At 38.8% G+C, this 23821-nt stretch overlaps 1 protein-coding gene across 1 annotated transcript; it reads left to right on the forward strand.

Annotated features, from left to right (window-relative positions):
• The first annotated feature begins 12357 nt into the window (after positions 1–12357).
• On the forward strand, positions 12358–14825 carry LOC122665517 (scarecrow-like protein 9). Its single transcript, XM_043861669.1, has one exon. The coding sequence runs from the start codon at positions 12433–12435 to the stop codon at positions 14791–14793; it is 2361 nt and encodes a 786-aa protein (XP_043717604.1). The 5' UTR covers positions 12358–12432; the 3' UTR covers positions 14794–14825.
• Positions 14826–23821: the final 8996 nt, after the last annotated feature.

Consider the following 23821-nt stretch of genomic DNA (forward strand, 5'->3'; position numbering starts at 1 on the left):
CGTGATATGATGATGCTTCTACCCTTGGGTAGATACCCAGACGTGCTCACCCATTGACCCAAATACTTGTGTAGAGACCATGAAACCAAGTAGAGATCTCTTGCCCTATATATATATTGGAAAAAAAAGGTTTTCTGAGCTACTAAGGAAAGGTATGATATGTGGTAACACCTTCTCTCCATCTCTCATTTCCTCTTGTGAAATTACCTTGTTGCCAGTACCAAAAAAGAAGAAATTCTTGCTCTAAGGTTCCAAAAAATGGAGTTAAGTATAGAATCAGTCTATGCCGATTGCGATCCGAATCAGTTAGAATTGGCCAGAAATAGAATAGAATCGGCTAGAATCGAATGGAATGGTCATGTTCAATTCCTATCCAAATGAGTCAATTCACCGATCTGATTCCTAATTCTTAAAACATTGCCTCAGTACCCTCCTCCTATGTAAAAAGTTATTCTCTATCGCATTTCGTTGGTGCACTCCTCCTCAGCCTATTGCTCATAGAATCCTCTTCTTCTTTCAATTTTTTTTTTCTTTCTTTTATGGTACTTGTACTACAAGAGTCTCTAATTTTTTTTTATTGATTGCTTGATTAATAAACCAAAAATTATTTCTTGATTAATAATCAAAAATTTATTTTTGGATTAGAGATCAGGTTATCTTGATCCGCATCAGTCAGACAAATAATCAAATTGTGGACCATCTAACCCACCATATCAATATTTTAATTCTTAATTCTTAAGATAACGCACTACTTGTTGTCTGGGATACCCTTTTAATTACTAATCGACCCACAAGAACCATACTCTAATTATTAATTCTTAGGATAGGCCGGGCAATACTTTTTTGTTTCTAGAAGGCGACAAAAAGGTTTCTAAGCATCCCCTACGAAAGACTTCCCCATGGTGTAATATGCATAGTCTAGTTGATGTGATAATTCTGATCGTTGGATAGATGAGACATGATTTAGATTAACCACATGTCAAATTCCCTTATTATAGTATGCATCTTTGTATATATTTGCGCATATATGTAGTGTTTCAATCGTTATCCTACATACTCCCACAACCCTGAATTTTCCAAAGCTCTATTACACTACTTGACAAACTTCATTTAAGCTAAAATTTATCATGTGTATAGGTTTATTTGCTCAAAAAAAAAAAAAAAATGACTCCATCTAATCTGCCATGTGATAGTATAGGAATCAAACACGCAAGGATTAAGTGGTTTGGCTGTAAGTCTAAATCAAATCATAGTTATTTCTATTTTTTTTGTTTTGGTAAGGAGTTATATTCTATTAATCTCTTATGAATGATGGAAGCTGTTAAAACCATAATTATTACAAATAATTGAAATCAATATATACACATTCCATACTAAGGCTTTTGGGTTTAGAACTCATTCATAAACACCATGATTCTTTTGTATTTTCTTACTTTCAGGCCGGATATGCGATTTAGACTTAGAATCTATTCGAAGAATGCATTCCAAACACAACCTAATTTACTATCAAACCATCAACATGTGTTACATTGAAATATGTGAAAGCCCTTACCCAAAACAAAAAAACATATGTGAAGGCATGCATGAGTTGCTTTCTACTTTAGAACGGAATATCAAAGCATCACATCGAGCTACTAAAAATTGAACATACGATAGGAATAAACATGGAATCCTTCTGGAAACAATCATGTGATGAACTCTACCACGGATCATGTTGCAATCCACAAACAACATTATTGGGGAATCATTTTAAGAAGAAGAAGAAGAGGCACACAATTAACTTCCAATGAGATGCCAAAAAGAACCCAAATATATATCCTATACAAAAAAAGATAACACAAATCAGTTTTATCTTTAGGATCCCACACCCCCACCACACAAAGTCACAAACTATGACCATGAGAAAGAGAGAGAGAGAGACATGGTTTGTTCTCGTCCAGGACCACAACTTGCGTCGTTTCTTCTTGATGCATTATGGACTGAACTTTGTTAATGTTGATGGAACGTTCATCTCCATCACAAAGACGGATCCACCTCCTCTACTTCCATCCTACTTCCGTGAGCTTATGATGCGCCATCTGGCCTGACATGCATCCAACGGTTGAGATTTAAAAAATTCAAAATATATTGAAAACCACATGAGATGGTTGTTTGAATCACCTTGAACTTCAAATCAAATCCACCTAACCGGTTCGGCTCATCAACCCAAACCCATTTCACTCAAATTAAACCCAAACCTCTCTCATCTAGAGTTTCAGAATCCCACGAAGACGTAGATATCGCCGGAGCAATCATCGATGACGGCGGTACCGAAGAGGATCATTGCAAATGGGTGCTTGAAGGAAAAACTTGGAAGAAATAAATCGGAAGAGATCCCTAAGACTGGGAGTGGGATCATCAAACAGGTTTTCAAAGGTAAGGTTCGAAGGTATAAACAGGGTTCTTCTTCCCGCCTCAACCCTCCGTTGAATAAGAACCCTGCTGCCGGAGTAGTTCTCGGGGAGACGACATAAAATCCAAACTCAACAGCACGAGATCCAAAGAAGCAGCACGAGATCCAAAGAAGCAGCACCTAAGCAACAAGGCCCAGATTAATAGATCTCGCTCAACCTAGCAGATGCATTACTCTTAAATCCAGAGCTCGAGATCACAGAGTTTTCATTTGCATCCAACGAAGCGAAAAAATTCTCTTTCCAATAAAAAGTATTTAGCAGTGATGAACATCGAAGGAAGACTTAAAAAGGAAAAATCCAACGAAGCGAAAAAGTTCTCTTTCAATGCCTTGTGCATCACATTCTCTTAAACCAGCATTTAATTGTTGTTGTGTTTCGACCCTCAAATCTCATTCTTAATTTGTTGTCTATTTGAGTTCTTTTTCCATGATGAGAGAAAATCCTGAACTTTTTAACTTGGTTTGAATTTATTTGGCCATGTTATTGATCATTAAAGTTCAAAAGATTGAAGATTTGGCAATCCACCTGATTCATTCCATCATCTGTGTTTTGCCGGAAAGAAAGAACAAGTTGCACTTATTTTTGTTCTATCTCTTGACCAGATGATGATGACATAAAAACGTAGGGATATCATTGAGAGACTTCTTAGATCTGGGAATTTTCCCATTAAAAGATGTCTTCGCCTGTCAGGCTTTCGTTATGTAGTGCCTTTTCCAGAAGTCTTGCTTCAATCCATTGAGAGCTTCTATCCGTCTCTCGCTCTTTCTTTCTTTCTTATTTTGTCCTCTGTTATATTGTGTGTGCACGAGAGAGTCCTTGCTCTGTAACCAATCAAGCTCATTTCTTGCGTTTTAAGGTAACCATATTTTTCCACAGCGAGGTGAGGCTGGAGAGAGGAGAGCAGTGAGAGAGGAAGGGGAAATCCTTAGTTAGAGATGAAGGGGTAGAACGGCGGGGTGAGGAAGAGAGAAGAGAGGACATTATTAGGATTGATTAGGGTGAAATTTCGGCTGCATATAGTTTTACGGCAGCATAAGTCTTAATTTCCTATCGGTGTATCCTTTTTTTCCATCCACTGCGAGGACGAGGGGTTCAGCTTAACCAAACCTGCAGACGCCATGGCTGCCGCTACCAACTGAACAGATCGACAAGAAGTTTGGATTTGGATTTCTCATAAAGTAAAATGGATTGGGTTAGGGTTTGGATTTTTTGTTTTGGTTTGATGTGTTTGAGAACCCACCCAGTCCATCCACTGCGAGGATGAGGCGTTCAGCTTAACCAAACCTGCAGACGCCATGGCTGCCGTTGCCAACTGAACAGATTGACAAGAAGTTTGGGTTTGGATTTCTCATAAAGTGAAATGGATTGGATTAGGGTTTGGATTTTTGTTTTGGTTTGATGTGTTTGAGAACCAGTTGGGTGGGTTTGATTTGGGGTTCAAGGTGATTCAAACAACCATCTCATGTGATTTTCAAAATATTTTGAATTTTTTTAATCTCAATCGTTGGATGCATGTCAGGCCGGGTGGTGCATCATAAGCTCAAGAAAGTAGAGGATGTGGATCAATCACAAAGACTCTCTCTCTCTCTATCTCTCTCTCTCTCTCTCTCTCTCTCTCTCACATACACACACAAATGAAAAATTATTGCCCCCAATATTGGGGGCACTGCTATGCGCATCGTGCAGCGTAACAGGATCCATGTGTGTACGGTGAGGCCCCAGTATTCGGGGCGCCAAAGATGCCACACATACAAACTTCATTTCAAGAAAAGTTTCTCCAATAAGGGGCGATTTTCTTTCATCCATGACAAAAGAAGTATTCTTTTACAATTGGCATTAATGGTGGTGTGATGGGTGTCATAAATGATACAGAGAAATTAGAGACATTTTACCCAAAAAAAAGAAGAAAAAGATACTGTAGACATTGAACATAGAGAATAATAATGGCAGTCAATCAGGGGTTTTCCTTCTCCATGTAGAGGAAAACTTTCTCGTGAGCAATATTTATACCTTTATTGATGTTTAATTGACTTCTATATTAATTTTCCTTGATTGAAAGTGGTTAAATACAATGTATCAAATCAAATGTGTGATTAAAAAAATAATAATAGTAATATAATAAAATAAATGTGTAAAGTTCTTTAATCACTTTTCTTTTGGTGCAATATGGTATCTTCCTTTTTATACCCTTCTTTTTCCCCTAAAATGGGTGGCAATATCCCCCAAATTGTAGTCTCTTTAATTTTGATATTGTTACATGTGGGTTGGTAGTACAAGTAGGTTTTAAATGATAAGCTTGATAAAGTACTAATCCCTTGTTACAAATAAATTAAAAAAATAACATAGATATATAGTGCACAAATAAAAAAATGTCTAGTGGCCATAGGCTAGAAACTATTTTAAGATGCTTTAGTTGTTACTTAGTTTTTATAATTCTTTTGTTATAATAATCATTAAGGGTTTAGCCTCATAACAAATAACTTTTTAGGGAACTATCTTGGTTATTCTATGGTACATAATTAGTAGATTCGAATGTCTCCTAAGAAATAATTAGTTTACATGATCCTTGTAGATAAGGTTATCTTCATAATTTACTAGTTTGAGCCACAAGGACGGTTGACATTGTCAAATTGGCTATTGTGTCAGTACACTCCTTGTCTTACTTATTCGGCAAATTTTATGGGTCATCTCAACTATATGACTCATCATGTCATTGATTTTCTCTTATGATTTTTTGTTGTTGAATATATGGAAGGTGGATGAGGGAAACTTTAAGTATTATATAAATAAATTACCACATGAATTAGCCATTTGTTAAGTTTTAGAGGCAAATTCAATCATATGATTTGTTACGTTTTCAATATTTTCCTTTGAAATTAATGATTATTCAAGTATTGAACAAACTTAGCTTGTTGATGTTGCCAGTTGCTACATGGTGTAATGTTTTTCGCTTAAAATTTATCACATGAGAAAAAGGAGGACATGGACCACATCATCTATTCATGTGATTCAAAAAGGTTGGATCATTTAGGAAGCCCTCAAAATGGGGATATGTAAAGGCCATATATTCAATGAGGTAACTGAGCCTCCTTCTCGCACTTCCGTTCTTCCCCTTTCCAGTATGGGTTTAGGAATCGATATCAGTCATGATCATGGCCAATATTGATACCTGACTGATACCGAATCAATTTACAAAAATATATTCAAAAAAAAAAAATGAAAATCTTGGGAGTAAAATTATCTGATCTGATTTGATACAGTCAATTGGTATCGATTCTGATATTAGTATGGGTGGTGACCGATATCTAGGGATGTAAATGGATATTCGTAAATCCGTATTCGATCCACGTTCGTATCCGTTTAGGAGAATCCGAATCCGTCCAAAACTAATTGGATACGAATATGATAATCCCCCTATCCGATCGATTATTATCCGATTCGTTCAGTAGTCCGACGGTAATAAATTATCTAAAATATAACTTTGTGTTTGTCTATCCTTTTAAATTACCTTATTAGATTTTTGTTATCTTATTTTTATAAATTTATAAGTTAAGATAATGCGATTCTTTTTCTAGATTTGCTATTGGTTTATATATGTTGTTTTATGCAATGTGATACATGGAATTACATATCTATTAAAAAATCAAAAGTAAAAAATGTAAGAGAATAAAAAACTAAGAAGAGTAGAAGAAAGGTCTTAACATTATCGTTTCATTTCTAGCCATACAAGATATCTCCAACTGTACAATATCTCTAGCTGTACAAGATATTTAGATATATTTTCAGTACATTCCACATAGATAGAATCTTTATTTATTGTACATTCCATATAAGGAAGATTAGATTAGTTTGAATTTTGAATTCTTGTACAAAGATGTATATATATCTCTCACATTATTCAATGGAAATCAGAATGATGTGATTGCATCTTCCCCAAATTAAGACGACCCCCTTAATTTGAGTGTACCCTGAAATATTTTCTCGGCATAGAGATGACGCGCTCCCAAAGCGGTCTTTATCTTTGTCAGCGCAAATACATGCTCGACATTCTTGCTGACTCTGGTCTCACCGGGGTTCGGCCTGCTGACACACCGATGGAATAAAATATTAAGTTATCTGACTCTTTGGGTGATATTTTATCATTGCTTGACTGGCCGTTTGATCTATCTCACTATGACTCGATCCGATATTACATACGCTGTTAATATATTAAGTCAGTTCATGCACCAACCACGACAGCTTCATCTTGATGCCACCCATCGTCTGCTTCATTATCTTAAAGGCACTGTTGGCCAGGGTCTCGCTTTTCCGGCTTCTAATTGTCTCACTCTCCATGCCTACTGTGACTCTGAGTGGGCTAGCTGTCCGACGACGAGACGCTCTACCACAGGATATTGTATTTTTCTCGGGGACAGTCTTGTTTCTTGGAAAACAAAAAAGCAACACACTATATCCCGTTCATCTACGGAAGCTGAGTATCGTGCAATGGCTGTCGCCACATGTGAAATAACATGGCCATCATCTCTTCTTCAAGAGATTGGCATCCCAGTCACCCAATCGGTGCCCCTTTATTATGACAACCAGGCTACTTTACATATTGCAGCAAACCCCGTTTTTCACGAACGAACTAAACACATTGAGATCGACTGCCATCTCGTTCGTGAAAAACTCCAGTTGGGACTCATCCGGCCTACCAAGATTTTGACCACTTCTCAAGTGGCGGACCTATTCACCAAAGCTCTAGGACAGGAGCTATATCGACTGCTTACTTCCAAGTTGGGTGTTCACGATCTTCACGCTCCAACTTGAGGGGGAGTCTTAGCATTACCGTTTCATCTCTAGCTGTACAAGATATCTCTAACTGTACAATATCTCTAGCTATACAAGATATTTAGATATATTTCCTATACATTCCATATAGATAGAATCTTTATTTATTGTACATTCCATATAGGAAATATTAGATTAATTTAAATTTTGAATTATTGTACAAAGATGTATATCTCTTGTATTATTCAATCGAAATCAGAATGATGCGATTGCATTTTCCCCAAATTAAGAAAAGGGTAGTTACTGAACTCTCAAGTCTCAACCCTAACCCTTATCATAAAAACGGTAAATTTGTCAACGGATAGTCGAAAAATCGTATTCGATCCGTATTTATATCCATTTAGGAACACCTGTATTCAAAAATCATTATCTGAAAATTATCCGAATTCGTCAAAAAATCGATAAGATATTATCTGATTCCATCCAAATATAATCGGATACGAATATGATAATGCCATTATCCAATCGAATTCGATCAATTTACATCCCGACGATATCACCACGGATACCATTAACTAAATCCCTGTTTGCCAGCCCGCAAAATGCCCTTTGAAGTCTTATGAGAGTATCAAATTAGAAGTGGAGGAAATGTATGATTTCTTTGTTTTTTTTTTTTTTTTGGTAGGCGAGGAAATGTATGATTTCAAACTCCCACAATTACGCAACTCTAACCTATATTATTCAGAAGTACGGAGAAAGATTTGGTAACCTCACTTAAACAACTTGAGAGGGTGGTTCATTTCCCTATATCAACATGGCACACATTATTGGGTTTTTTTTTGTTTCTTTTTTTGTGTGTGGGTGTGGGGGCAAGCACAGGGAATTGTATCGCAATTAATTGTGATGGTTCTTTCTCTGAAGGGGGGGGGGGGGGGCAAAAAAAAAAAAATTAAAAACAAAAATTAAGTCTTCTAACTAATGGTATTTTAACCAAAATTGTGTATTCTTCCATAGCCTTTGAAGCTCTATCTTGTTACTTGATAAGCTCTGATTAATTTGAAACATTTTACTCAAAAAAAAAAAAAATTAAAAACAAAAATTAAGTCTTCTAAATAATGGTATTTTAACCAAAATTGTGTATTCTCCCATAGCCTTTGAAGCTCTATCTTATTACTTGACGAACTCTGATTAATTTGAAACTTAGACGTGTGAGCAAAACACTTATGTTTCTACCCGTTCATAAAATTTGGACTCTCCTTGATCTACCATGTGACAGATTTTAGAACTATTTATGCCAAACTTCTTGAGTGACTCGTACAAGAAACCTTTACTCTAAATATATATGATTATATAATCGTCATATAAATTGTAGGATTAATATTATGTTATATTTGAAAAGAAAAAATAAAGAACAATGTCTTTTTTTATGTGTGTATTAGGAAGGCCTTTATGTTTGACCAAAAAATATACCACATGGATTCAAAATAAATTAATAGAGATTAGTGAGATAGTGCATGCCAATACATGAAAAAATACATGATTGAATTAGGGTTTGAAAATTGACATGTGCTCTGAACATATCATGCCCTATCTCTACATTGGTCAAAATTAGAATATCACCCTTGAGCACTACACAATTAGATGGACCACCAAGGAATCAGTTCCTACTTATGTTTTATAAAAAAAAAAAAATATATATATATATATATATATTTTTTTTTTTTCAAAAAGAAAAATATTAATAATAAAACAAAAAATTCATCCCAAACTTAACTAAAATAGGAGACATTACAACTAATAATTGTCAAAAACTTTTGTAAATAGCAATCGAAACATGGAATACCTTTAGATGGGCATACCCCATTTTGTCACATGGAAAGTAATGTGGCAATTTGAAGTTTTGAACTATTGAATATCTAGGGAATGATGTGGATTGGCACAAATAAAATTTTTGATCAAAATTGAATATATTTTCTTCTATGTATGTCTTATCTCCCTAGAAATCCCTAAACCCTCTTATTAGTCTTCGATTTTTCTATGCTTTGTTTTACCACTTAATCCACTATAAATAGGGTGAAATTAAAAATATGAACTAAGGACCTTGTGGATTGTGGTTTAATCATCCAATAATTAGTCTTAAAGTTAGAATCATTGTGATCGATCCAGCCAATTCTCTTCAATTCTTATTCAATTTTCAGTTGATTTTGACCAATTCCAATCAATTTTGAATCAATATTTCAAAATCAATTCGATCTCCAATTCGGCTTCGCAAAAACCTTACGTCAACTAAAATTCCCACGTGGTCTGCACATTCAAACATTCCATGTTTAGGCATCTAACCTCAAGCTTCCATAATAATTATGAGGTATGAAATGGAAAAAAAAAACACCCCCTCATCCTCTCACACGGAGCAGTAAAATAGCCATCTCAACCCTCCCCTTAGATGTTGATGCGCAGGCTCCCATTGACCTGTGCTAGTGCAGGGTCAAATGTAGCCTGACAAGTGACAACAAACTCCTCAAAATAAAATGTTGTCAAGGTTAAAAATAGTCTTTAAGACTGAATGGTGCCTGTGGTTATGCATTGAAAGGGCCTAAATTATTGACCCCCTTTGATCTTATTGATGATCATGTTGGTGTAGAAGCCATGCAGCCTCGCAGCGATTCCCTTCCCAATAATCTAATCAAGCCCCTAATTGACACCGTCAAACCCCGCACTTACCCTTCATTTCATCCCAATCCACTCCCTAAAGTCAATTCCACCACCATGAGGCACTTTCACATTTCACAAGCACTTGGGTGGTAACTGGGTCCACGCACGGCTCACTAGTATATGAGAGTGTGTGAGAGAAAGAGAGAAAGAGTCTATGAGAAAGGTTTGAGGCTTGGGCAGCACGCTTATGACTGCAATGGCCATGTTCATTCGCTATTTATTAGATTTGATATTGACAGGAGAAAAGAAAGTTACCTGGTCGTGTGGGCCATGTGGCACCTACGTGTATACACAAAATGCACAAAAATACTGTGTTCTCCCAATGAAGAGAGAGAAAAAAAAAATCTCGCCCAGATCGATGCTCTAGCACACGCATCCATTGGTCCAGCGCGTGAAGGTTCTAGAGGGCCAAGCCTCGATCTGTTACCTCTTTCCCATATTGATATTATTACACTCCCTACGACACTTTCGTTAAAAAAACCGAGAAAAGGTTTAAGTCGTGAGATTGGAATAGATAAATATAGTTTAGGAGATATGTTTATTATGGTGATGACATTAAATGGAGACTTTTTATCTTTAAAAAGGTAGGGTCCACCGTCCACTCAATTTTACGGTCCACATCGAAGTATGATGGGTGGGAGCCATCACTCATCATCCAATCGCAGCTTTTCCTCCCTCCCATTACATTAAGCTAATAAAGTAATAAGTAACAAGTAGTAGTAGTATTTTGCCGGCATAGCCAGCCCTTAATTATTTCTTTAATCATTTTGTTTATACTTTGTATTGATTAATTTCCCATCTTAATCCATCCGTGATTTACCACCAAAAAAAAAAAAAAAAAAAAAAAAAAGAAATTCCACCCGTGAGACCTTGACAGTGAAATGGGACTCCCACATCTCTTCACTCAAACACACTTCTCCTTATTCCTTAAGTATCTCTTCCTATTGACTTTTAACCCCCCCTCCCCCCCCCTATCCACGTCTCACGTTCCACGTCCCACGTAGCACCTGAGATGGAAAATGTTTTTAAAGAAAAAAAATAATGTATTAATGGTAATTATCTTAATGCTTTTCTTTCTTGGGCCAAATCATGATGATAAGATTAGGGTTTCACGAATCAGAATCAAAATCTACTGAGCTCAATCCTGCATTTGGCCAATTTAGAGTGGTTGATCCATTGGATTGGAATCGAAATACCAGAATCAGAATCAAAATTAATTGGACTCGACCTGACACTTTGATTTCCCACCTGATATATCAAATCTTTGCCACTGCATAATTTCTTGGAGCCATCCGCCTGAGGCTCACTAGGGCACAGAAGCACCCGATTCATGCGTGACACGGGGGTCATGTACGAGCCCTGGGGGATTTAGGATACCCCTTCCGAAAAAAAGAAATAAGAATGATGTGCGAATCCGACCGTTGGATAATAAAGGAATGGTTTGATGAATAAATTCTATATTAAATTTCATCCTTAAATTACCATTCTATTTGTTACAATACTCTCACGTCACCTGTATGTCCATGGACTATCCTACCGCAATCTTTGATAATCTCAGATCTTTGACTTATCATGTGGCAAATCTAGATGCCAGTGAAGGAGATATTTCCTTGACGTACGCGTAAGGAAACCTATCCTTTTATTAATTAAACTTTATTATTATTATTATTATTATTATTATTTTAATCTGGGATTTTATTTACTTGGGGGAGAAGTCGAGGAGAGGAGAAGGAGCAGCGGCGATGAATAATGGTATTGGGTGTTTGGGGCTTTTGGGGCCTTTGGGGTGTGGGGTTGTAAAAGAGGACAAAGAAGGAAGGTTGAAGGAAGGCAGGAAGCAGAGGCGAAATTTCGATTCAAACTAATCCGACGGCTGATACAGCCCCCACTTGGTTGTTTCCCGATGCTTCGTTACTACTACTGTTAAGGTGGCTGTCCTAGTGTCCTCCACTCCTTCCCCTTTAAGAGTGGAACCAGGCTCTCCCTCTTTAGCTTCAGTCCTGTTTCTCTTTCTCTTTCTCTCTTCCTCTGTTACTCCTCTATTGCTTTACTAGGGTTTCGACTTCACTCAGAGAGGTACGTTCGTTCCCTCCCCTTCTCTATCTCAGTTCATCCTTCTGTTCGATCCGATTCGTTTGGGTTGTTCTTTACTGGTGAAATTCTGTTCTCTCACAGATTCCTCCGTTCGTCAAAGGAGAGAGAATATTTTGCTTTGGTTCCTCCTCTATTGATCCGCGTATGATTTCGCAACTAGCTGTTCTCCTGATGCATCTCGACGGGTTTAGGGTTTAGAAATCTATTTCTGCAGCACTTATCCGCTCAAGTCGTTTGCTCTGTCACAAACTCAGAAACTGCTAAATCCAAGCCTTTAACACATAATATTCGAATTTTTTTTTCTTCTTCCATTTAATTCATTAATTCGAATATCTGGAAATCATTGATCTTTTAATTAGGATTCGGAATTGAAAAGTCGAAGGGTAGAATTCATCGAGATTAGATGATTATGGATCCGTGTCTTGCTGAGTTTTCTGTTCCTGTGAACGGATTCAGAGTCGATGATCAGTCTGGTTTCTATCAAAACCTTGGCAACGGGCTCAAACTTGAGCAGCCCTTTGATGACTGCAATCTCATGGATCTTCCTTTGCTACCCCCCAACGCCGACTCTTCCGGCTTGCTTCCAGCTCCTCCACCTACGGGTGTTATCCATGAGGAAGATTCCCCTGAAGACTGCGATTTCTCCGACGTGGTTCTCAATTACATAAACCAGATGCTTATGGAAGAAGAGATGGAGGAGAAGACATGCATGTTCCAGGAGTCCTCTGCCCTTCAAGCCGCCGAGAAATCATTATATGAGGTTCTCGGCCAGAAGTATCCCCCTTCGCCTGACCAACACCCTCTCTATTACGATCAAGAAACCGAAAGCCCCGATGATTTTTTCACCAGCAGCTCAAGTAATTCTATCAGCAGTGGTAATTCTCACAGCAGCAACACACTGGATTCGAGTTTGACTTCAGATCTCGGCGAGCACAAGCCCACTTGGACGGATTCTATCCCCGCCGACTATACCTCTCAGTCCACTTCCTACGCTCGCTTGGGTTTTTCCAACGGCGTCACCAGCGCCGTAGATGGATTCGTGGAGCCACCTGTGAGTAGAATTCAGTTTCCTGATTTGTTCAGCGAGATCGAATCTGTTACGCAGTTCAGGAAAGGAGTGGAGGAAGCTAGTAAGTTCCTTCCAAATGGTAACAACCTTTTCCTTAATCTAGAGAAGCGTGGCGTGTTCCCTCGGAGTCGGAATGAACCCAAAGAAGAGCTACTCCGAAGCGAACCCAAGAAAGAGCTACGCCGTAGAGAATCGAAGGAAGAGATACTCCGGAGAGAATCGAAGGAAGAGCATCTGCCACCCATCAAGGTGGAGACAAAGGATGAGAGAGAGTATTCACCTACTGGGGGATCCAAGGGAAGGAAGCATCTTCATGGGGAGGAATCAGACTTAGAAGTGGGGAGAAGTACCAAGCAGTCAGCAGTTTACACGGAGGCGACCGAGCGGACGGATATGTTTGATATGGTGTTGCTGTGTCATCCTGGAGGGAAAGGTGAGTCCCCTCTTTATGATCTCCGCGAAGCTTTGCAGAACGGATTAAGCAAGAATGGGCAGTCGAATGGACCCAGCGGTGGCAAGACCCGTGGTAAGAAACAGGTGGGTAAAAAGGAAGTGGTGGACTTGAGAACCCTCTTGATCCATTGCGCTCAGTCCGTCGCGGCTGATGACCGTAGGAGTGTTAATGAACTATTGAAGCAGATCAGGCAGCACTCCACCCCTTACGGCGATGGGAATCAAAGGTTGGCCCATTATTTTGCAGAAGGCATAGAGGCACGCTTGGCCGGCACAGGCAGGCAGCTTTACATGGGTGTCTCCAGCCTGAGAACATCGGCTGCCGATGTTCTCAAGGCCTACCATCTGTTCCTTGCTATGTGCCCATTCAAGAAGATATCTAATTTCTTTTCCAACAGGACCATTTTGAATGCGTCCGAGAAAGCAACGAGACTCCACATTGTTGATTTTGGCATCCTCTATGGTTTTCAATGGCCCTCCCTCATAGAAATTCTTTCAAAGAGAGAGGGTGGACCTCCAAAGCTTCGGATAACAGGGATTGAACTCCCCCAGCCTGGTTTCAGGCCGTCGGCTAGAGTTGAGGAGACTGGGAAGCGATTGGCCAATTATGCTAAAACTTTCAATGTTCCCTTCGAGTATAATGCCATTGCACAGAAATGGGAAACAATTCAGCTTGAAGATCTCAAGATTGACAGGGATGAGGTGCTAGTCGTCAACTGTTTGTACCGGTTGAGAAACATCCTCGATGAGACCGTCGTTGTGGACAGTCCAAGGAATGCAGTTCTTAACCTGATAAGAAGGATGAACCCTGCTGTTTTCGTGCATGGGGTTCTCAATGGAGCTTACAGTGCCCCTTTCTTTGTTACAAGATTTAGGGAGACACTCTTTCACTTCTCTGCTCTGTTTGATATGCTTGAAACCAATGTGCCGCGTGAGCTTGAAGAGAGGATGCTGATTGAGAGAGATCTCTTGGCTCGGGAGGCGATAAATGTCATATCCTGTGAGGGCTCAGAGAGGCTAGAGAGGCCTGAGACGTATAAGCAGTGGCAGGTCCGGAATCTTAGAGCTGGACTTAAGCAGCTTCCATTGAACCCAGAGATGATGAAGAAGGCGAGGGATAGGGTGAAATCTTGTTATCACAAGGATTTTGTGATTGACCAAGATGGCCATTGGTTGCTGCAGGGATGGAAGGGAAGGATTATTTATGCAATTTCCACTTGGAAACCTGCCTACGATTCCTGAAAATTCTTGTTTACTTTTCCCTGTTCAGGAGAAGGACTCTCATCCAAGTATCTTCTTCCTCTCTGCCTTTTGGTTCTATGGGCTTATTTAGTTCCCTACTACAAGTTACTGGCAACTCAGAGAAGGCCTGAAGGGTATATATATATATATATATGTTTGCTTCTGGGTGAGAATTTAAATGTATTTTGCACTTCTAATTATCTTTCTTAGTCGATCTTGATGTTCAGTTGTCCTATATGTTCAGGTGTATGAGCTTTGCGCTTGATTTGGTTATTGATATGCAGGTAAAAATGGGAGCCATCCAACCCTATTTTGAAGGGTTTTCTCCTAATTGTTCTACGGGGAATCCCTTTCAGAATGCTGAGTTGTGATGGAGCATTTAATAATCTCCTGCCGCCGCAGACTCTTTTGTTCTGCCAGTTATTCGAGACACAGAGGGGGGAATTCCATAGACACAATACCCTTTTTGGTTTAGACAAAACTATACAATACTCTTATGGTAAGGGCTTAAATGTGATCTTCAGAAATCAGAACAGTGTCTCAGTCATTCAATTTGGTTAAAATCTGGGCACACATCGATGATTTATACTGATAGAGAGAGGTCGTTTTTATGGGTTTCCTATTTGGAAAGTGATTAACCCTTTTGTTGACCAGTCTGATGCTATGTATCCATTGAAACTTAGGTGTCTTTTTTTGCTATCTGGTGTCGAATCCCTTATGGATCTGTCTTCATCTGTAATGTAATAAATAATGTGTTGTGGGACCCAAAAAACCATTTGGATCTGTTTGTATTAATGTGGAGGGAGAACCGAAGGTCATATTTTTGTTGTCGAAGCCGAAGGAGAGATTTCTATTCATTAGGGTGCAGTTGATGGGTTTTGTGGTTGTGAAGAGTTTTGCCTGGTTATATTTAGTATATTTAGGACAGTTTGTATTTGCATTTGATTTTGTCGTCCCGTTTATTTGGTTGGCAGCATCAATCCATTGGTTCAAAAACCCAAAACCCCATAGAAGGTTGATTGGTAGAGATGATATGGAACAAATCAATCTGATACTGATACGATTATATTTCTGACTCCATTGTGCTGTCGTATATGGCTGTTTAACTAAGGATCAGCTAGGATCTTATCCGAGATCTTGAGTTTTTAAAAATCTTTTTTTTTTTTGGTAAGAGAGGTACATGGTGAAATATCAAGTCATTCTTCATGCTTTATATGCTTCATCTATATATTGATATAAAATAATTCGCCTTGTCATCTCATTTTCTATGAAACAAAGTAACAAACACTAAGGCTGCGTTTGGTAACGGTCTGAATAAAGAACGCCCGTTCTTGACTATAAACGTTCTTTTACGTTCTTGGTCTAGAACGGCGTTCTGAGACCAAAAATGATCGTTTGGTAACGTTCTCAAGAACGCTGTTCAGAACGAAAATGGTGTTTGGTAAAATCTGTTCTTTCCTATTTGATATTAATTATAATAATGTCATTTCTTTGTCAATTATACCAAAAAAAGACTTGTAAAATCCTTTTCTCTTACCAACCTTAGCATAAAATTAAAATATCTCATTAACATAACCAAAGTAAGTATAAAAAGATGCCAAATTTCAAAGATGCCATTAAAATTAGGTTCTTGAGTGGATTAGTGGCATAACTAACTATGCTATAAACAGTTGAATAAAGAGGGCCTTGGTGGACTCGAACCACCATCCTCTTGGAACATGCTCATGTTCCAAGCGCTCTACCAATTTGGGCTAAAGGCCCATCAAGTTGTCAATGAATTAACACAACAGATTAAACCAAATTATATTCTCCATTCTTTTGGATTCTAGAAAGCCAGGAGATTCCATAGACTGAATGATCTTAACTAACTGAAGCACTTGGCTATTTTGGACATGAGAAGTAAAGAAATTTTTTGTTTTTCAAAGAAAAGGCAATTAATACAAACAAAAAAAACTTAGGCTCACTGTGCCTAGTTTATTAGATTCAACCACATTAGTTAGATACTTAACACAAATTTGCTACCTTGTATTGTTCAATCCGTTTTTTCACAGCTACCCTGTGCTAACCTCATCTTGTGGAAGCTAGCTTTTGGTTCAAATGTTCCATCCAGCATATTTAGTTTTAAAAATTCTGCTCCTACTGTCTATCAACAGAAGTATGATTTTTCAAACATTCTTCATTGATACTCCAGACTCAAACAAATTTTATTAAGCTAGAGACGATACTGAAAGTAAACAAAAAAAAAGGGGAGGGGGGGGGGGAAAGAAAGAAAGAAGGAACATATATAATGGTCAGCATGAAATCACAATTTCCTAGTTGTGGAATAATGCAGGAAACAATAGGAGACTGATTCTGGAAACATCTTGATTTGTCTACAGTATTCTGGTGTAGGCAGATTTCACATGAAGATGACGACTGCAAAGAATCTATCTTAAAGCTACTATTCTGGCTTTGTGTTTGCTTTGATTACAGATGACAAAACAATATCCGGCTTTGTGTTTGCTTTGATTTTATTGCTTTTCTTTTGGTTTATCTATTGAAAGAGAGCTGCAAAATTCAGAGCTACACAGGCATGTAAATGGTTTTGGGAGAAGGTTAACAAGCGCCATATGAAAAAACATATTACATTACAATGGAAGGCAGTGGGAAGATACACAGACAACTGCTAGTTTATCCTATAGCAGAGATCGGGAAAACCTTTTCCCAATAGTTTTATGACCTTCAAGGGATGGTATATATATATTTGCAGTAAAAAGAACTGTCCTGGATATGTTAAAAACATATTTCCGATTGAGAAGGTTTGGTTCATCTGTTGGGATTGAGTATGCCTTTCAAGATGAGGTGAGACCTGGGTCTTTTTCATGTGCAGTACAACTATGTCCATACAGGCAGTTCAACCCAGTTCCTCTTCATGCTGACATAATATGCTCGTGTCATAGTCGAATTTCCAAAGATTCCATGAAAAAAAACCAATTATTTCACATAACCACCGTTACAATAGAGCTTCTTAAGCTGGAAGATGATTACTCATTCCTCTTATTTCCCTAGGATTAGTTTATTGAAGCAGAGATAGACAAAGATGACGATTACTCATTCCTCTTATTTCCCTGGGATTAGTTTATTGAAGCAGGGATAGAAAAAGATCCCAAATTATGCCTATGATTTGTAGGCCCAACATAATTAATGGCACAAACAACCAGACAACTAAGAGAAAAGAAGGTTTCTACCAAAAAAAAAAAAGAGAGAAAAGAAGGGATCATGTCTGTAAATTGAATAACAATCCAAGACAGACCTTGTGCAGATGTAATAAAAGGGAAAAAAGAGAAACCAAGTGCAATGTGTTGATAAATCGGAAGAGATGGAGAAAAAAATGCATTACACAAAACGGAAATGGAGAAGAAGTACCTATAAAAAAAAAATGGAGAAGAAGTTCGGTAAGCAGATCTGTTGACAGAGATGAAAATCTCACAACAATCGGCCAGCAATCACAAATTTCAAACATTACACCATAAATCATACATCAACGCATGAAAAACATTACAGGAAAAAATCGAAAAGAAAAACGAAGAACAAAGACGAGATTTTCTAAAATCGAGCGGATCAAAATGCCTTTTGGAAAACCTAATCCTGAAAAACTAAATCGAAAACCCAATTGGGAACCACACAGACTAAACGAAAGTCACAACAATGATAACCTAATTAGAGAGAGAGAGTCACCTTCTTGTTGTCAACTTGATTGCGAGAGGGGATCGTGCTAGAGAGGACCACTGTAGCGAAACCTTCAAATGTTAGGGATGTTGCTCCAAATCCTGAGACACAAGGGAGAAAAATCGATAGAGCCCTAATCAGATCTTCATCCCAACAAACGACCGAGAGAGAGAAACAGAGAGAGAGAGAGAGAGAGAGAGAGAGAGAGAGAGAGAGAGAGAGAGAGAGAGAGAGAGAGAGAGAGAGAGAGAGAGACAGAGAGAGTGAGAGCTAGAGAGAGCAGAGAGAGGAAGCGAGAGAGAGAGGGATAGAGAGCGAGAGAGAGAGAGTATCGACCTGCAAGTTTCGCCTGCTCTTCCTTCCCCAGATGTCTCTTCCTTTTTTTTTTTTTTTGTCTTCAAGGCTTGCTCACAGGTTTTGCTCGTGGATCGCGCAATCAATCGTTCTTTGTTCTTTTGGTGTTCAAGACCTCCGGTTCGTTCTAAAAGAACGAAAAAACGAACCGCAAAGCCAAACACTTTTTCATGTTTTTTTGTTCTTTTTGAACAAAAGAACTGTTCAGAACACTGTTCTGAACGTTACCAAATGCACTCTAACTTACCAAAAAAAAAACAAAAAAGTAACAAACACTAGAATGAAAATTTTGACATCAAAATCCTTCCAACTGGTTCCTATTTTCACCGAGTAAGCTTTTTCTTGTGAGAGCTGGGGCAGGACCATGCATGGGACTTTTGCCTAAACTTTATAGACATAATAATATGTTTCATTGTAAATTTCTTATAACAAGAATGCTAGTCGCACAAATTCTTAGGCATCCATCAACTATCAGGAAAATAAATTTGATTCCCTTGTGTCCTTATTTTATGGGGTTTGCAATGCCAAGAGATCTCTAGTATAACTATTTATGTGAGGTTAGCAGAACCCTTTGTGTAATTGGATTGTCTAAATGACACCTTTACAGCTGTATTTAGAACTTGATATTATTCTTTTGATTGCTCCTTGTTTTATTACCAAAAGTTCTTTAAGATTAGGGATTAAATTTTCAGCAAAGAAAAAAAAAAAAAACATAAGCGAAAAAATGGTATTGTGCAATCTTCTACATGGAATCCCTCGTATTGTCTTCTGTCTCTTCTTATTGGCATCTTACCATATTCTCAATGGCTTCAACTAATTGATCAGTCTTGAATAATTTGTATTGTTTATAAGAAAAACATAAATCAAATACACATGCACTTGCTGTCTTTAATTTTTCTTACAAAACCTGATTATAGGATCATTGGGTTTTTGCTTTAAATGTTTTCCCTATTTTGAGGGTAGAACACTAATTAATGTTTACTTCAATAAGATGCACATAAGAGTTAAAATTGCAAAATTTTGTGGCTACCTAGTTTTGGCACAAGGAAAATCGGATGATTCCGAAATCTTGTGTGCTCTGGCTCACGCATCAAAGGTTTCAGCCTTAATGAAATTGACTTTGTGGCAAAATAAATGATTGAAAATTCACAACTATGAAAAGCGTGCATGGGATGAAGTAGTGCATGGACATACATGGTAGAGTAAATGATCGAGTTTGGTTGAATTTTGGCACATAGTCAATCCAAATCATTTCCTAGATATCTGATGGCATTGCCACATCAGCCTTTCATGTGGCATAACTAGGTATGCCCACCATACTATCCACCTATAAAACCTTTTGCCATAAAATTTGATATTTATTCTCTTTTTTGTTTTTTTGTTTTTTTGTTTTGAAGGGGTGTGGGGGAGGAGGTTGCTTAGAACTAATATGAAGTAATCATCAGCTTATAGGAATTACTTGACTATTTTTTGATGAAAATAAAGTAAAATTAAATTCAGAACATAATACACAAATTATCCGACATACAATTAGAAGATGTTTGCAGAGATGTAGTGTGCTGTGCCAGATTGTGAGCTGCAGGTTGAATAAAATGTCTAGGTTGTTTAATTAAAGTTACAGACTTAAACAAATTCAACGAAGTTTTAATATCAAACAAGAGATGGTAGAGTTCCCAAGGCCATCTGCTATAGTGAGCCATCACCTGATTTCCTCTGAGTCTGTCCAAATCTCTATTTACCTGCACTCCAGTAAAACTGCTCCCTCAATCCCTTTTTGGAATCCTCTGAGCTCCGATTCTTGTGTTGTCCCTGTGATTCCAAAATTCATTGAGGTTGCAACTATTTTATGATGGAAGATAAGGACTGATTCCCACCCTGCTTGCTTAGATGTAGGGTTGACTGCCATCAAAAAAATAAAAAGCTGCTAAATCCATGGTTTCCTGATCCAAGTAAAACTCAACAAGGGGGGGGGGGGGGGAGAGGTGGTTGTAAGTGAGTGTTTTCCTCTTCAGAAAGTGAAGTGTCTGCCTCATGTATAAGATGGTTTTCCTGAGTCCATCTAAGGATCTGTTGGAGGTAGTCGATGGGTTGCCTTTGACTCCTTGAAACACAATTCTATTCCTATAAAGCCAGATGAAGTAAAAGGTGATCCCAGCGATGCTCAGCATGTTATTGGTGAAGCCTGATTTTTGATCCAGATGTGCCGTTGGGATCTTTGGAGGGCCATTTCGGCCTTAAAACGATCTCGGATTGCCGAAAAATGACGTACATCTTTGCCAAAGGCAGAGAGTTGTGTTGGGTTCGTTGAAATCCTCGAAACGGTATATTTTGCGATATACGTTATGCTTTATTCGACCCTTTCCGGTGTGGCAATTTCTGGGTCTAGGGGTATTTTTATACTTCCTCAGGTTAGGGCTTTTCTATATAATGTTCTTATCTCTAAGAGGGTTGGATGAGAGGTTTTGTAACATTTCCAAAAGATAGTGAAATCTGTTCTATTGCTCGGCCGTAGATGTAGCTTCCCATCTTGGGGTTGAACCACATAAATCTCTGGTGTTGTGTGTTGCTAGTTATTCTCTGTTTTTCATTTTTTCTTCTACAAATCGCCATTTTGGGCGTTGTTTTCTTAAGACAGCACTCTATCTCCATCTTGTTTTGGCAAGGATGGACCATGGATCATATTGGAGAAAGCATGCAGAATGTTAGATCCATGAAGGTGTTCAGTTCTAATGCCCAGGGGTCCACCAACCCATATTCTTTTTGGGAAAGGGTATGATAGAAGGATATGCCAGAGGGTCTCAGGTGCATCCTGACAGATGGAGCATAAAACAAAGGAGAGATCCAACTTTTGAATCTTTTCGCCTGTTCATAGTCCTTCATTAAAAAGTTACCAGAGAAAAAGTTTGAATTTGGATTGAACCTTAAGCTTCCAAATTCTGTTCCACATTTTGTTTGGTGGGTAGTTTGTGGTAGAATTGGAAGCTAAGAATGATGTTGCACAAGTGGAAGGTGTTCCAGTCTTATTTATGAAAGTGAACAGTTGGTCTTCATAAGGGTGTTGGGCAATCGGTATATTTAGGATGGTTGAGGCGAATGAAGGAGGGAAGAGGTTATACAGGAGGAAAGCATTCCATGATCTATTGATAAGAAGTTCATCAGCAATTTTATAGGTGGGGTGTGGGTTAAGCATAATGGTAGATAGGTTGCCCTGTTGGTTTGGAATCCAAGAATCAGACCAGATGTTGATGTGGGTTCCAGTGCCATTACGCCGGCGGGTAATAATATTCCTGAAAATTGGTAGAACCCCACGGATGTTGTTCCACGTCCATGAACCTGTTTTGAGTTTAGTATTGAGGTCAAGGAATGAGGAGGATGGATAGTACTTTGCCTTGAGGATTCTTGCCCAGAGACTGTTAGGGTTAGAGGAAAGTCTCCAAGTAAGTTTTAAAAGTAGGGCTTGGTTATGATTCCAATGGTATCTGATGCCTAAGCCTCCATTGCATTTGGGTTTACAGATTTTCCCCCAAGATATTGGGTTTGAAACCTTTAGAAGGGTTCACTTTCCCTTTCTAGAAACTGGAGCTTATTGCATCAAGTTTGGAACATACGGATTTTTGGAAAAAGAAAGCAAGAAATATGGAAAGTGGGTATAAATTTGGAATCCAGATCCTCTACTGCTGACCTGCCCGGCAGGACCGTGCTACCCAGACACGGTGCTGCGCGCAATGTCCGCCTTACCCCTGCCCAAACGCCTTGCCCGAGTGGGGGTAAGGCAGCCCCCCCCCCCCCCCCCCTCTTTGTCGATGCACCCACGCCGGCGGCGCGGCACTAGAGGATCCAAATTCATAAAATTGAGTATAGACTTAATTAAGACCTTACGTCATGTCTTAGAAAGGAGGTTGCACTTTCAATCCTAGAATTTGGGGATTGGACCCGATTATGGATTGGTAAGAGGGAGGTCTTCTTAGAGCGGTGGGGAAAGACTGGTGTGCCCAAATATTTTGAGGTTTCGTCCATATCAGGGACTTCAAGGATTCGTCTAATCGCAGCTTGGGTAGTGGGGTTAGTATTTGAGCTGAAGAAGATCCCACTTTTATTCATGTTGAGTTGTTGGCCAGAAAGTGATTCTAGAGATTAAGGACAGCTTTGAGAGTATTGACATCCTCTAGGGTGGCACTACAGAGGGTACTCCCCCCCCCCCCCCCCCCCCCCCCCCCCCCCCCCATCCTCCCCCCCCCCCCCCCCCCCCCCCCCCCCCCCCCCCCCCCCCCCCCCCCCCCCCCCCCCCCCCCCCCCCCTAAGAGGTATCATCTGCGAAGAACAAATAGGTGAGTTCAGGTGCTGTTCTCGCAATTTTGATACCCTTGAAGAGATTGAGGTCTCGATAGGTTTGAAGGAGCTTTGAAAGACATTCTATGGTTATATGCTGCCCAAGGCCTCGAGTAGGTTCAAAGAATTCAAAGCAGCTATCTTTCAGTTTGATAGAGAAAGAGCATTTGAGAATGGTGGAAATCAAGGCATTCCACTTATGACCGAAACCAAGGAACTAAAAAAAGGGATAAAAGGAAACCCCATTCAACTCGGTCATAAGCTTAGATATATCTAACTTGAGAGCTAGATATCCAATTCACCCCCCCCTTTTTTTTTTTTTTTTCTTTTTGAGGAAATGGAAGACTTCATGAGCAATGATAATATTATCGGAGATTTGACGACCCTTGATGAAGGCAGATTGTGAGGGGGAAATAATATGAAGGAGGAAGGCTTTTAACCTATTAGCAAGTATTTTAGTTATGATTTTATAGGACACATTACACAAGCTAATAGGTTGATAGTCTTTCACCCTATAGGCAGAGTCTTTTTTGGGGATTAGGGTGAAGAGGGTGTGGTTAATACCAGAGGAGAATGAGGACGAGATAAAGAAGTAGCGGATAAAATTAACAATTTCGTGACTATTAATTGTTAGTTA

The sequence above is a fragment of the Telopea speciosissima genome, chromosome 1, assembly GCF_018873765.1.
Source record: "Telopea speciosissima isolate NSW1024214 ecotype Mountain lineage chromosome 1, Tspe_v1, whole genome shotgun sequence".
In the NCBI taxonomy this organism is placed as follows: Eukaryota; Viridiplantae; Streptophyta; class Magnoliopsida; order Proteales; family Proteaceae; genus Telopea; species Telopea speciosissima.